This window comes from Bacillus rossius, chromosome 6 (genome assembly GCF_032445375.1).
Source record: "Bacillus rossius redtenbacheri isolate Brsri chromosome 6, Brsri_v3, whole genome shotgun sequence".
Classification (NCBI taxonomy): domain Eukaryota; kingdom Metazoa; phylum Arthropoda; class Insecta; order Phasmatodea; family Bacillidae; genus Bacillus; species Bacillus rossius.
Window position 1 is genome coordinate 26,403,999 of NC_086334.1, and position 13,441 is coordinate 26,417,439.

The 13,441-nt window shown below is 36.0% G+C and overlaps 1 protein-coding gene across 2 annotated transcripts; it reads right to left on the reverse strand.

The window, feature by feature from the left end:
- Nucleotides 1–861: 861 nt before the first annotated feature.
- On the reverse strand, nucleotides 862–11,087 carry LOC134532906 (uncharacterized). Of its 2 annotated transcripts, none has more exons than XM_063369956.1 (3): nucleotides 10,861–11,087; nucleotides 2,846–3,183; nucleotides 862–2,760 (listed from the first exon to the last, which is right to left on the reverse strand). In XM_063369956.1, the coding sequence occupies exons 1-3, from the start codon at nucleotides 10,900–10,902 to the stop codon at nucleotides 2,751–2,753; spliced, it is 390 nt and encodes a 129-aa protein (XP_063226026.1). In that variant the 5' UTR covers nucleotides 10,903–11,087; the 3' UTR covers nucleotides 862–2,750. The 2 variants fall into 2 exon arrangements, with proteins under 2 accessions (XP_063226026.1, XP_063226025.1); XM_063369955.1 differs by having other exon boundaries at nucleotides 862–2,775.
- Between the last annotated feature and the right edge of the window lie 2,354 nt (nucleotides 11,088–13,441).

The following is a 13,441-nucleotide window of genomic DNA, read 5'->3' on the forward strand; positions in this document are numbered from 1 at the left end:
CGGCAAGTGACGTGTCTACTGCGTTGTGTGTGGGGGGAGAGGAGTGGAAAATCTAAATTAAAAAAAAACTAGCCATAGAGAATGCGTGTGCGTGAGGCCATATGGCAGGGTTAATGGTTTTCCTTCCCGTCCCCCCTCTCCTTTGTAAATGTCCCGTGAATTGGCACCCCCACAATTAACGTGTCCATTTTGACAGATGTTCATGACCCAACTGCGCCAAATCTTTATTATTGTTTTTTTTAATGAGATTTCCCACGCTTTCAACTGAACACACCATGGCAAAACTGCAGCCATCGTTGGTGTTTATAAGAGCACCTTTTATATTCCTCCAGCCTCGCGGTAAAACTGCATGCTAGTTTCTATGGAAGGAACTGACAAAACAGAGTAGCTTGCCGCCTCCTCTCTCCGCGACAAAAGGATGGGTAAAAAAAAATAAATACCAGCCTGTTCAGCAGATAGTGGTAAATTGTATGGGTCTGTGAGTATTTGAAAAATATTCTTTGTTCATGAGTAATTTGATATTCAATTCAACATTTCAATTTTTGTTGTTGTTTTAATTATGGCAGAGTCTGCTGCCACTCGAGTGGCAGCAGCAAAATCCGAGTCGGACATCACTGCTGACACTCCGGTATATCACTGCTCTCTCATTGGTTACACAAAATATGTTACAAATACTCGAGTGGCAGCAGCATACAATTGAAATAAGATGCTGACACTTGAATAATTCAAGAGCGGACTAGTTAAACACAATTCTCATTATTATAAATATATTATCTGTCATATACATGTAATATAAACTAATAATATTTACATATAGTTAAAATATTGTGAATTAAATTTTAAAAAAGTATTTACTTTGCAAAACTATATAAATGCTGTATTTAAAGTACCTAACTACTTTATTACTGATAAAAGTAGGTACTTGTACCTTGTACTATTATAGTACATATATGAAATAGCAGCTACCCATCGGAAAGTATTTCCATGCTGACACTGTTTTTGGTAGGTATACATAGGCATGCTTTGATCTAAATTTAATTTTTTTCCTTGTCAATTAGTGTGAAAATGTATTTTTTTTCGTATTTAAAATATCCAGAACATAAATACAAAAATGTATTATCTTAAAATTATCAGTAGTTAGGTGTTGGTGATCCCCGGGAAAGGGTTTCCTTGCTGACACACTGTTTTTGGTAGGTGATACACAGGCAGGCTTTGATTCCCAATTTTTTTTCTTGTCAATAAGTGTGAAAATGTATTTTTTTCTTGTGTAAAATATCCAAAACATAAATACAAACATTTATATCTTAATATCAGTAGTTAGGTGTTGGTGACCCTCGGTTTTTGGTAGGTAATACACAGGCATGCTTTGATTCCAAATTTAATTTTTTTTCTTGTCATTTAGTGTGAAAATGTATTTTTTTTCTTGTGTTAAATACCCTATACATTAATACAAAAATTTATAATCTTAAAAATATCAGTAGTTAGGAGCTGGTGATCCTCGGGAAAGTGTTTCCTTGCTGCCACTCCACTTTTGAAATCGCCAAAAAAAAAAAATTATTTTTGCTAAAATAAGTCTGTATTCTAAATAACTAAGTAATATGATTAATGGGGTGGGTTCAATTAAATAAATAATTTTTTAAGGGTATGAATAACGACCTTTTGGGAAGCATGTTCCTAGCTGATTCTTGGTTTTTGGTGATACATACATGATTTGATTCCAAATTTAATTTCTTGTGTTTTAGTGTGAAATTGTTTTTATTTATTGTGTAAAATATCACATACATAAATTTATTTTCTTAAAATTAATTGCTTTAGATTAAATATGTATGTACAAAATATTAATGATTTGCATGAATCAATGACAAGACTAATTTTGTAAAATAAGTTCCTTCTGCTTCTGGTAGTTGAATAAAACAATCACTCACTTTAATGTTCATTTTTATTGTGCAAGAGTATCATTAAATCACATGTTTGTTTACATAAGCCATACTTTTTAAATGCAAAACAAGTGTCATAACCAGTAATTATTATGTTGTTTTGCAATTCATAATAGTACAAGCATAAATAAAAACTAAAGATAAGTAGGTAGAAGTTGCTTTATTCACGGGAAATTGCTTGCTGCCACTTCACTTTTCTTATTCGAAAAAGATGTTGTTTGAGGGTTTTGGGGGGAAAATATTTCTAAGAACATGTTAAAAGGAGGTGATTTGCTTTTGGCTGTGATGTCAATGGCAGTGGTGAATGAGGTGCAGAATGTACGTTGTGTAGTGGCCCAGACACTTTAGCCTGAGATGATGACTGTCCAGAAGATGGGGTAGACACAGGAACCTGAAAATTGCTTTTAAAAGACTCAACAGCTGATGACACAACAGGATTTACTGGGGCAAAGGAATTGGACTACACAAGGTACACAAGAAATTGAAGTAAACTGGCTAGGCAAAACCTTCGAACACTGAGACATTCTCTGAAAAGCAGGTACCTAGTTTTTTTGGCTTTTGGAACCTGAGCGGGGACAAAACGCTTCTGTGTACAAGATTCTTCCAGGGAAGGAAAGTCTTCATAAGAAGGTAAAGATGCCGCGACCTCTTGCTGCTCACTAGAAATTGTAGTAGTCATCCTGGGAACAACAGCAACATTTTGTTCTGTAGGAACAGACAATTTGATGGGCACCTTACTCTTGCAAAACTTCCCATAGGATCTGCACAGCAACTTGCAACCTTGAGCCGTGATGTGAAGTCCATCAAAATAAATCATTCCTGGCTGCAAAAAGAAATCCTACAGTTCAATGAACATTACCTCCATGTTTGGCAAACACTGTCGCAGCATGTCGCTTACGCAAGCTTACTTGGCATTCATCCCAGCAACACGCTGGCCAGATGTTTCACAGCGGTTGCCATTCATTTTCCTTGGTAGGATGCCTGACACCATCAGTGTAGCATATGAATTTACCCTCTTCAAGGTCTCTGCAAAATTCAAAATATGGTCGACGATGGTCACTGCATCCTCGCTCAGCACATTGTTGGTTCCGTAATGGAGGACTACTTTATTGAAGTAAGGTCCAACCTCTTCAATAATCGGTACAAGATCCTGAACGTTGTACCCTGGTTTAGGAATGCAATTAATTCCATCCCAAAGATACTGGTTCAGGTACTTGACCTGAGAATCCCCAATGATCAGCGCCATCTGAAATTGCAAAAGAAAATAGGTAAGTAAATATTCTTATACAACCTATAAACCATTTACTTTTTGAACTGGTTCAACTAGCTATATTTTGCTACAAATGAGGCAACTAAAATAAGACTAGTAATTAGCAGTTCAATTGAAAACAAGGTAAAATTCTTATGTCGTAACTTTTCCGTAGTTAAATACATAATAAAATAAAATTTTCAAGGTCTAAAGACATTTCTAAATTCAGTGTGTTTTTTGAAAAATTACTGTTTACAGCATACAATACAATACCTGTCCAATGATGCTGCCGCCACCATTTTTTGCTTCCACCACTAACCTAAACTAAATGACCAATCTCACAACAGAATGTTGTGAATGTTAGGTCTACGATCCTGTAGTTCTACATAAATTATAATGTTATTTATACATATTTATTAATTTTTATATATAATTATTATTTATATATAATTGTTAATTATCTCGACTAGTCCCTCGTCTTCCTTAAAAAAAAATATTAAAAATTCGGGAATACTTTTATATAATGCTACAATATTTCCTCAATTTAACACAACTTGCGGAGATACGAAATTCCAACTCATTTAGGGTCACACACACGGTGTGCAGAGCTTCAGGAAAAACAACGCAATTTCAAAACTAGTCAAGATATCCGAGTGGGATCTGCTTACGAAAAGCATTTAAGAGTTCGCTGAGGCCCGAAAAGTATTTATAATTTTGGATCATGTTTTTAAACTGTATTTCTAGAAGAGTTAAAATGGCTGAAACGCATGTTTTCAGAGTAATTTTTAGGTGTTAAACAAGTGGTACAGATTCTTGAAAGCACTTAAGGGACTTGCATTACACCTTTATCTTCATTTCCCCGTAATATAAAAATACGGTCACCGCACAAATTTCACAGTTATCAATTGACGACGAGAAGACTGCGCGCCAGTTCAGAGCCTTGAGCTTAGAGGCGATACCGCGCTAGAAATACCAGCGAGCGTCGCGCTTATCATCCCGCCTCACTAACACACACACACACCTGACGAGGCGGGCCCCTTAACCCCTTTTCACAATACCGCGATGCTACGCGACGCGACGCGATGTGACGTGACGTCATACCAAACCAGCCAATCACAACTACATCGCCCGCGATGCGCGACAGCTCACTTGGCGACGAGGCTGTTTCGTCGCTTCGGCGATGTCGCTAATGACGTCAGAAATAACAGCCAATCAGAAACAAGATTGTGGTTAAGAAGAAGAAGTACTGAAAACAAGAGGTAAGAAACGATGTATTGATGCATCTAAGTAATGTTAGTAAACTAGTGATGGGCAGAACGGATCTTTTGACCGAATCGGTTCTTTTGGATCAGTGCCGTGAAATGATTCGTTCAGAACGATTCGTTCATCTCGGTCAATTCGTTCTTTTCTGTGTATAGGATCTGGCTCTTTTATCAGGTGTCGTAACTCGTTCATCCTTTAGAGTATTACGTACGTGTTTTTGTATTTGAATTTGAACATTACTTTCCGTAACCAGTGAATCACAGTTGCGTATATGAAACAAGATTATTTATATTTTATTACTTTTTAAGTTACAAATATTAATATATAGGCTATTTACACTCTAGTGACAGTAAAGTGTTTACATGTAGACCAACACATTTAGAGAAAAAAAACAAAAATTTAATACTACTACTGCGATTCAGTATGAAGAGAAACAAATGAAGTACATTAATTAACCCAAAAATGGTAAGTGTGAACATTTGTAGTTACTTTCCCTGTTATTTTTTAATTCATACTGGTTTTTTTTTTTTTAGTTTTTTATTTCCAAATTTGTGTATGTGAATGTGAAAAAGCAATTTTAAACCACTACTTAACAGTTGACATTTTCAGGTATAGATACTTTTCATGTTACCCTATTTTATTTGATCAGTTATCGTTTGCTCTTGTGAACATGCACACGCTGTGATTACTAATTCTTCAGACTCCTGACGTCATGAATCATTTCACGAACGAATCGGACCGGGCGCGTGGCCGGTTCTCTCATCTCATTCTCTCGTTCTCTCGTTCTCTCCGCGTTTTCGTTCTTCCGAATCTTTCAAGGTACCGGCTCTCAAAGAGCCGGCTCTCAAAGAGCCGGTTCTTTACATCGCGAACGAATCGCAAGATTTCGTTCTCTCAAAGATTCGTTCTTTTTGAACGAATCGTTAACAAACGACCCATCACTATAGTAAACAACACGTGGATTTTGTTCAATTGAAATGAGTATTGAAGAGTGTCTGATTGATGAAGTTCAGAAAAAGCCATGTTTGTACGATGTTTCTAGTAACAAACATTGTAATCAGATGGAGAAAAATAATGCTTGGCTAGAAATATATTATGGGCTTCGCGATTCCTATTCATAATTAAATGATTCTACCAGTCAGTCAGTGTACAAATATAATAACAACATTCTGAATATTACCGCCAAAAAAGTTTGTTTACAACCATGTTGTAAAATATCCCCAGCAGAGTGCAGGGGCCCTATTCTTGACGCTGCTGGAAGAATTCCACTAGCGGAATTACTTGATTCCACCAGAAATTTTCTAAACCCTATTCTTGAACACTCGCTAGCGGAATTTTGTATCGGAATTACGTCACAATCTACCGGATTAATTCCGCCACCTCGTGAGCTGGCGGAATCACAATTCCGGTAGAGATTTGAGCGTTTTTTGTTCTTTGATACCATGATTTGTCCAAAATGGAGTCTCTGTTATGGTTCTGAAAAATATTTAAATCGTTTGTATGTTTGGTTACTTTAGGTTAGCTACATATCTCGTTTAACCTTCCGTTAGGCGCGCGCGCCTGACAGGTGCATTCTTATCTTGTTTATGTTCCCTGCACGAGGTCGTGTGTCGGGGAGGGGGCTGCTATCGTCTAGCTTCCTAACTTTTGTTTCTTCTCTGGTTAGTTCATGCATGACTGTTGACGGAGTTACTTCAAGGCTGTGGCAGCCATTTTCACCCTGCAGGTGCAGCGCGACTACTGACGTAAGTTTTTCGACTATGATATTTTCAATTGCTATCTTCACCAAATTGCTTATTAATTCTATTCAATTACACACTTATTAGCTAAGATTGTGAATTTAACATTAACTACTGAAAAAATAGAATCACCTAGTAGGTGTGACGCGACTTCATGTGTTTGTTTTACAATATGTGTTTCAGGATGGCTGGGAAAAAAAATAATTTATAACTTGGATAATCCTGAAGACGTCAAGAAAATCCATAGTATGCTGTTTGATGATACTTCGGGAGATGAGGACTTTGGAGAACAATCTGATTCTGATAGTGAAGATCAGATACACGAGCGAGAGGAAAATTCAGACACTGAGCAAAGCTGTAATGAATCAGATGGTGATGATCCCGGTAATGCATCTTACTACATGGCAAACCATAAGAAAAATGGTAAGATCGTCGATTCGTACCAATGGAACAAATGCCCATGTCCGAACAAGAGGAGAAGAGGTAAGCAAAATTTGTTATTACACATCCCTGGGGTTATAGGAACAGCAATGAATGCTGAAACAATTTTAGATACCTGGCTTATTCTTTTTGATGAGTCAATACTCGACTCTGTTGTTGCATGGACAAACCAACATATTGAACTTGTAAGGCCTCAATTTAATCGCCTCAGAGTTGCACGTTCGACGGATGTAATAGAGATGAAGGCTTTTATGGGTTTGTTGTACCTAGCTGGTGTGTATCGTGGGTCACGCCTGAACTTAGAAGACCTTTGGGATCCCTCTGGGGATGGTGTTGAAACATTTAGGCTCACCATGTCCTTAAAACGCTTCCGATTTTTGATGAGGTGTATTCGATTTGACAACAAAGAGACGAGAAATGAAAGGAAAGAACTAGATCGAATTGCACCAATACGAGAATGTTTTGAAACATTTGTTGCTAATTGCCAGAAAAGTTACTCTCTTGGAGAGAATGTCACACTTGATGAAAAATTAGAAGCATTTCGGGGTCGTTGCGGTTTCCGCCAGTACATTCCCTCAAAACCTGCCAAATATGGAATCAAGATCTTTGCACTTGTAGATTCCAAAATGTATTACACTTTCAACATGGAAGTATATGCTGGGAAACAACCAGATGGACCGTATGCTGTCAGTAATCATTGTACAGATGTTGTTCATAGGATGGTATCGCCCATAGTCAACTCAGGACGAAATGTTACTACTGATAATTGGTTCAGTGATGTTCCACTTTTGAGTGATCTAGCCGATAAAAAACTATCCCTTGTTGCCACACTGAAAAAAAATAAATGGCAAATCCCTGACGTATTCAAACACATGGCTAACAGAAGTGAAAAGTCCAGTATATTTGGATTCAGAAAAGAAGGGACTTTAGTTTCCTATGTTCCTAGGAAAAACAAAAATGTACTTCTCATATCCAGCCTTCATTTTGACGATGCAACAGATGATTCTACTGGGCCTTCAAAAAAACCGGACATCTTTACATTTTACAATGAAACTAAAGGTGGTGTGGATACGGTGGATAAATTGTGTGCAACGTATAACGTGGCGAGAAATGCTCGGCGGTGGCCTTTGGTAATATTTTTTGCTATGCTCAATGTGGCCGGTATCAACGCACAAGTCATTTACTCTGGAAACGGTTATGTTGTAGCCAACCGCAGGACATTTTTACGCCAACTTGCCAAAGGTCTTGTTTCAGAAGAAATGACACGACGCAGTGCTGAAAAACAGAATTTACACATAACACTTCGGCACAGATTGACAGAAGTAACCAAGTAGCCTCTCAAGTGTAGGGAATCGAACAGCAAATCACAAGAGATGAACGACCAAAACAATAAAAGGAAATTGTGTGAGCCTTGTCGCGAAGACAAACAACGCAAAAATACCAAATATTGTTGCGCTACTTGTGGCAAATATTTGTGTTTGAGTCATGTCACTATTATTTGCAAAAATTGTTATGAATGTAAGACATCTTCTGCAGATGATGGTTTGGAAGTTGATAGTGAATAAGTGCAAAAGGCCTGTGAGTTGGTGAAAAAAAGACAGCTGTAAAACAAACAGTGTCTGCAATTTTTATATTTTATGTGTTCTCTGAATTTTTAGTGCTTTTGTTTTTTCATTTTATCATGCTATTTTACTTTAAAACATATTTCCATCTGGACTCATTTATACGAGAAGAAAAGTTTGTATATTACCTATTAATTTCACAAAGATTTGGATTGTGTATGTACCAAATAAGAAGTGTAAATAATGCATGGAATTAATCAAAATATAAGAACTTACATATTTCATAACATATCTCACTAAATTATGTTTTATTTAAATACTGAAAAATAATTTTAAAATATTATACCTGAATTTCTTTGTTACTGATCTACAGCTATTGTTTTGGATTTTTTATGCATTTATACTGTGGTAATATTAACAATAAATTATGAAGATTCTTATGTTAAATAAATTTTAAATTTACATTTTAAATCTTTACATATTTACAGTTCAAATTTACATGGTATTGTAATGAAACTCTTCAGTAGTGGGGATTTATGTTGGTGGAAATAGGAGGAGCACCTCACAGGTGCATTGCGCCAATCCATGTTTGAAACATAGGTGCGCCTATCGGAAGGTTAATAATGCGTGTGTTTATATACTTATATTAGATTACTTCATTTAAAACCAGAAATAACTTATTTGCCTCATTATGTTATGTGATTATTCAGATAAAAATACGCCATGTGATGCTTTCAACCTTAAAATTCCTGTGTGCGTGGCGAGAAAACTTTTGTAACAATTTAACTAATATTTAATGTTTTAAGTATTATTACATTTGTTTGTGTGATTTGCAATGGCAGGTATTTAAATATTACGTTACGAAAGTTATATTTACCATCTTCCATTAAGTACTTAATATGGTACCTACTTAGTATTAAAAACATTAAAATTTTTGCTGTGTATAAATTTGTGGCTTATTTGACGTATATTTTGATAAATACAATACCGGTAACATAGTTTCCATATTACGTAATTCGTTTTTGACACCAAATATTGCAATCGTGTGTCATGTTTTGATGGAACAAAACTATAGTGGTAGTTAGATTATGCACATGTATTCGTTAAAAGTACATCCATCCCGGAATTGAAAAGTACTCGAAATGAGTCCATTTATATATGAATTTCCCACAGTGATAAGTGATTGTGAAAATAAAGGTTATTCTATTTACCCTTCCCTATCTTGCAAACAGAGCCAACATTCCTACCCCGCAAATAATATGATTGAAAACAACACACACCGATGAAAACCCACACAAGTATTATTAAATAAATTATGAAAGAAGATATAGTTGAAAGATTTTGTTGATAAATTCATGATTGTTTTCAAGAAGCCCCTACACCAAAAAATAACAAACTTTGGTAAAAGTTCTGTATTGCTTATCCAGGTGTATCCAGATATACCTTTGATTCTAATGGCATAATCCTGTACACCTGATCCTGTGTTATATGATGCTTATCTTTATCAGTGGGAAGGCGTGTAGCCCCGACTTGTTTCGCGCGAAAGCGCGAAACCTGATGTAAAAAATAAATTACATATATGATAAATAACTTCACATTTCGCGCTGTCGCGCGAAATGCGTCGGCGCTACGCGCCTGCCCACTGCAAAAAAATAAGCATCATGTACCACAGGATCAGGTTTACAGGATCATGCCAACAGGATCACAGGTTAACTTGGATACGCAATATGGAACTTATACCCATTTCCCCCCGCACCATGAGATAATTGCCAGATGATGTTTATAAAATTTTATAATTTTGTATTGACTTGCAGTTATAAAAATCTTAATGTGCACATTCACAATTGTTTGCTGAATCAAGAAACACCGCATAAAATTTATTTTCACCTCAAATTTTACACTAACATAAAAAGTTGCGGCGAAGTAAGCAGAAACAAACTAAGAAACGATTACTTTTAAGTGATAAGATTTTTAAATTCTATCAAGTAAGCAGAAACAATAAACTAAAAAACGAGTAATTTTAAGGGATAAGAATTGTAAATTTTAATAAAAAAAAACCACATGAATTTGTAAATATTTTCGCAAATATTTGTATGTTTGTAGTACTTTTTCTAACATTAAATAAAGTTGTTCATTTCATAACACAATATATTTCCCCGATTTTTTTTTCATATAAGCCATACCATTCATTTTTAATTATTAGTTTTGTATTTATTATACATATTACATAACCTCCACGTCCATCAACTAGAGAAAAGATACGAGTATAATGAAAACATTTAACTTTTAATAATAAATGGTCCTTCCCTCGTTGTGATTGGCCTTCTACCAGTGACGTCAACACAATATTGAACGTTGCCACACTTCCATAAAGACATTTCATAAACCCGACAATGTTGATTCCGGTAGCAGCAGTAGCAGTTTCAAGAATAGACATTTAGCTGTCTAGCGGGTTGAAACTTGCGGATCATTCCGCTACCGGAATTATTCCGGTAGCGTCAAGAATAGGGCCCCTGGCTGGTTCGGTTTTTTTCGCCAGCTGCATGGCGATCGCGTCGCGCTATTTTAAAGTGCACTAGCTGGCGACATATATTTACGTCGCTGCCTTCGCTACATCGCGTCGCCAGATCGCGTCGCATCGCGGTATTGTGAAAAGGCCTTTAACATACCTGTACAATGGTGCTGCCATCGCCATTTTTTTTTTTCGCCATGTGGGTCTTTGTATGTTTGTTTTGAACTCAAAATAACTAATGGTCTATTAGGTTAGGTTAGCTACATTATAAATACTTTAAAAAATCGAGGACGGTTGATTAGCTATTGTTTCTAAATTGGAATTAACACATTGACGTCTCACTGCAGTGGTGTTGCCAGCAGATGCGCTACGATCCTGCTACGATATACCGATAGCAGTGTCTGCAGTAGGGATGGGTAGTTCGCGAACTACCAGTTCATTTTGAAAGATCCCCCCCCCCCCCCCCAAAAACCATTGTCAAACAATATGCCACGTCTTACTTTCTTGCTTTCTTCCCTCTCTTACGTTTGTTCTTTATTTGGTCACTTTCCCCCCCCCCCCCCGCCCTATTTCTATATTTCCCCATCGCTTCGTCGTTCGTTAGTTCCAAGTACTGATCTGAACTACGAAGACCGAAGAGAAAGGGAGTTAGAGGTGGGTCGAAAAGTATCAACCTGATACTTTGGCACTGATACGCGCCTGTATCAGGAACGGAAAACGAGTACACTTGAAAAGTATCAGAGACTTTAGTATCAGTTCAAAATTCAGCTGGAACAACACCACGGCCAATGAATACAGTACACGATCGCAGATGACGGTCACTGTAGTGGTGGGCAGTGAAATCCATACCTGTTACTTTTTCACCGATATCAAAATTTCACGGGTATACCTGCGACCAGTTTCTACAAGTATCAGTGAAATTCGGTGAAATTGATTATCTACAGTAATACGACCACTAGCTTTTAGTGTCCACATAATCGTTGAATTGAGTTTCTGACGTTTTCAGTCTTAGTACAATCATTTTTTTATGTATATATGTTGAAGTAAAACTGTATGTGGAGTATACGAATTGCATACTTGTAATAATTACAGTAAAAAAAAAAAAATCACCATTCACCGAATGAAAGCCTAGCAGAATATCACGGAAGATAATGAATTCTCATAAATGTTTTAAAATTAATATGTGTTCGTTATATTATTGAACTGAAAGGACAGGGATAAAAATATGGAATCAATATTATTAAAAATATTTTTAAAATAATAATTATGCAGTATTTTTCAATTTTAACTCGAAATAAACTCAAAACAAAATGAAAGGTTTCTGTGAAAAACATCGCATGTATTTAATTTCATCATTCACCGAGAAACAGTGATTTCACTTATCCCCTTTATTTCACCATTTTTCGGTGCGAAGGAAGCAGTTTACGATTACGAGCATTGCTAGAGAGAGATTTTACCGTTCACCGTTTAATTTCACAGGAACCTAAAATTCACTGGAACCGATTTCACTGATACTCAAAAGTAACAGGTAAGCCCACCACTAGTCACTTGGGCGGAGCTTGTGAAAGGGGAGGGAGCAGGAACGACGAATAAGGGATAAAGAAGGGAAAGAATGTAGGGGTGGAAGCGCAGGGGAAGGCGTTGAAGCCTTGAAGGAGAGGCGCAAAGCGATATTGTTACAAGCAGGGCTGCCACTCATGGGTTTTCCCACCCAGATCTGGGTTTTTCCAATGGTGTTTGGGTTTCTGGGGTTTTAAATAATGAATTCCAACAATTCTAGGTTTTTTATAATTTTAATTATTTTTATACCTAAAACAATAATAAAGGTAGTAGCTACTGTATCTGTTGCAATATCTGTTTGATAAATGCAAACAAGTCTATGTGTTTCACACACAAAAATACATATAAACACAAAACTAGTTTTCAAGAAGCTAAGTCGAATATTAAATTAGACACATTCTTCAAAGAGGCTTGCAGAACACAAAACCAATGCAACAATTAACCTTCAAACCAATCTTGTAGAATCAGACTCTGAATAAAGACTAACGTACATGATGCAGTTTTATAAAAACAATTACCGGTTTAAAGGATGCAGTGATGGTGTTTGTTTTGTCATGTATATATTTGTAGGTTTTTTTATGATATGTACTGGTCCAAGAATTACTTATACAGCCATTTTGCTGCAGTGTAATTTTCTTGTATTGGTTGTATTTAACCGTTTTCAGTCTTGTAAGGTAATTAATTGTTTTATATTAAAACCAGTTATGTTTATATTTTTGAATTAGTACGCAAACATTTTCAACGATAGCATTTTAGACGCATCTGGGTTTTTTACCCATGTGTCTGGGTTTTTTTTGTAGGTTATCTAGGTTTTTCATGAATATCAGAGTGGCAGCCCTGGTTACAAGTCGTTTTGTTTATTTTCCTACTTCAAAGTACGCTCAGTGCGCAGTGCGTGCACCGTCTCGTTCAATAATAAAACTAATGAAATTTTAATATTAAAAAGTACATTAATACAAGATATAATATTTATATTTGTGCACCTAACAGCTATGAAAATGCAAATAAATTCTCAGTTTACACTAATAACAGATGTAATCAACATATGGACTTTCTTTTTTCGAAAACAATTAGTAACATTTTTTTATACATTAAAAATTCACGATTTTATCAAAAATAAAAAATAAAAAAAACAGTTAGGTACATTAGTGAGCATACTATATCAATGTTTTTTCAAA

Bases quoted from the DNA above. Each gene is read 5' to 3' on its own strand.
- LOC134532906 (XM_063369955.1), bottom strand. From the start codon at position 10,902: ATGGCGAAAAAAAAAAATGGCGATGGCAGCACCATTGTACAG. The intron at 3,184-10,860 runs GTATGTTAAAGG...TTGCAATTTCAG, and splicing joins ATGGCAGCACCATTGTACAG to ATGGCGCTGATCATTGGGGA. The intron at 2,776-2,845 runs GTAAGCTTGCGT...ATTGAACTGTAG, and splicing joins GTTGCTGGGATGAATGCCAA to GATTTCTTTTTGCAGCCAGG.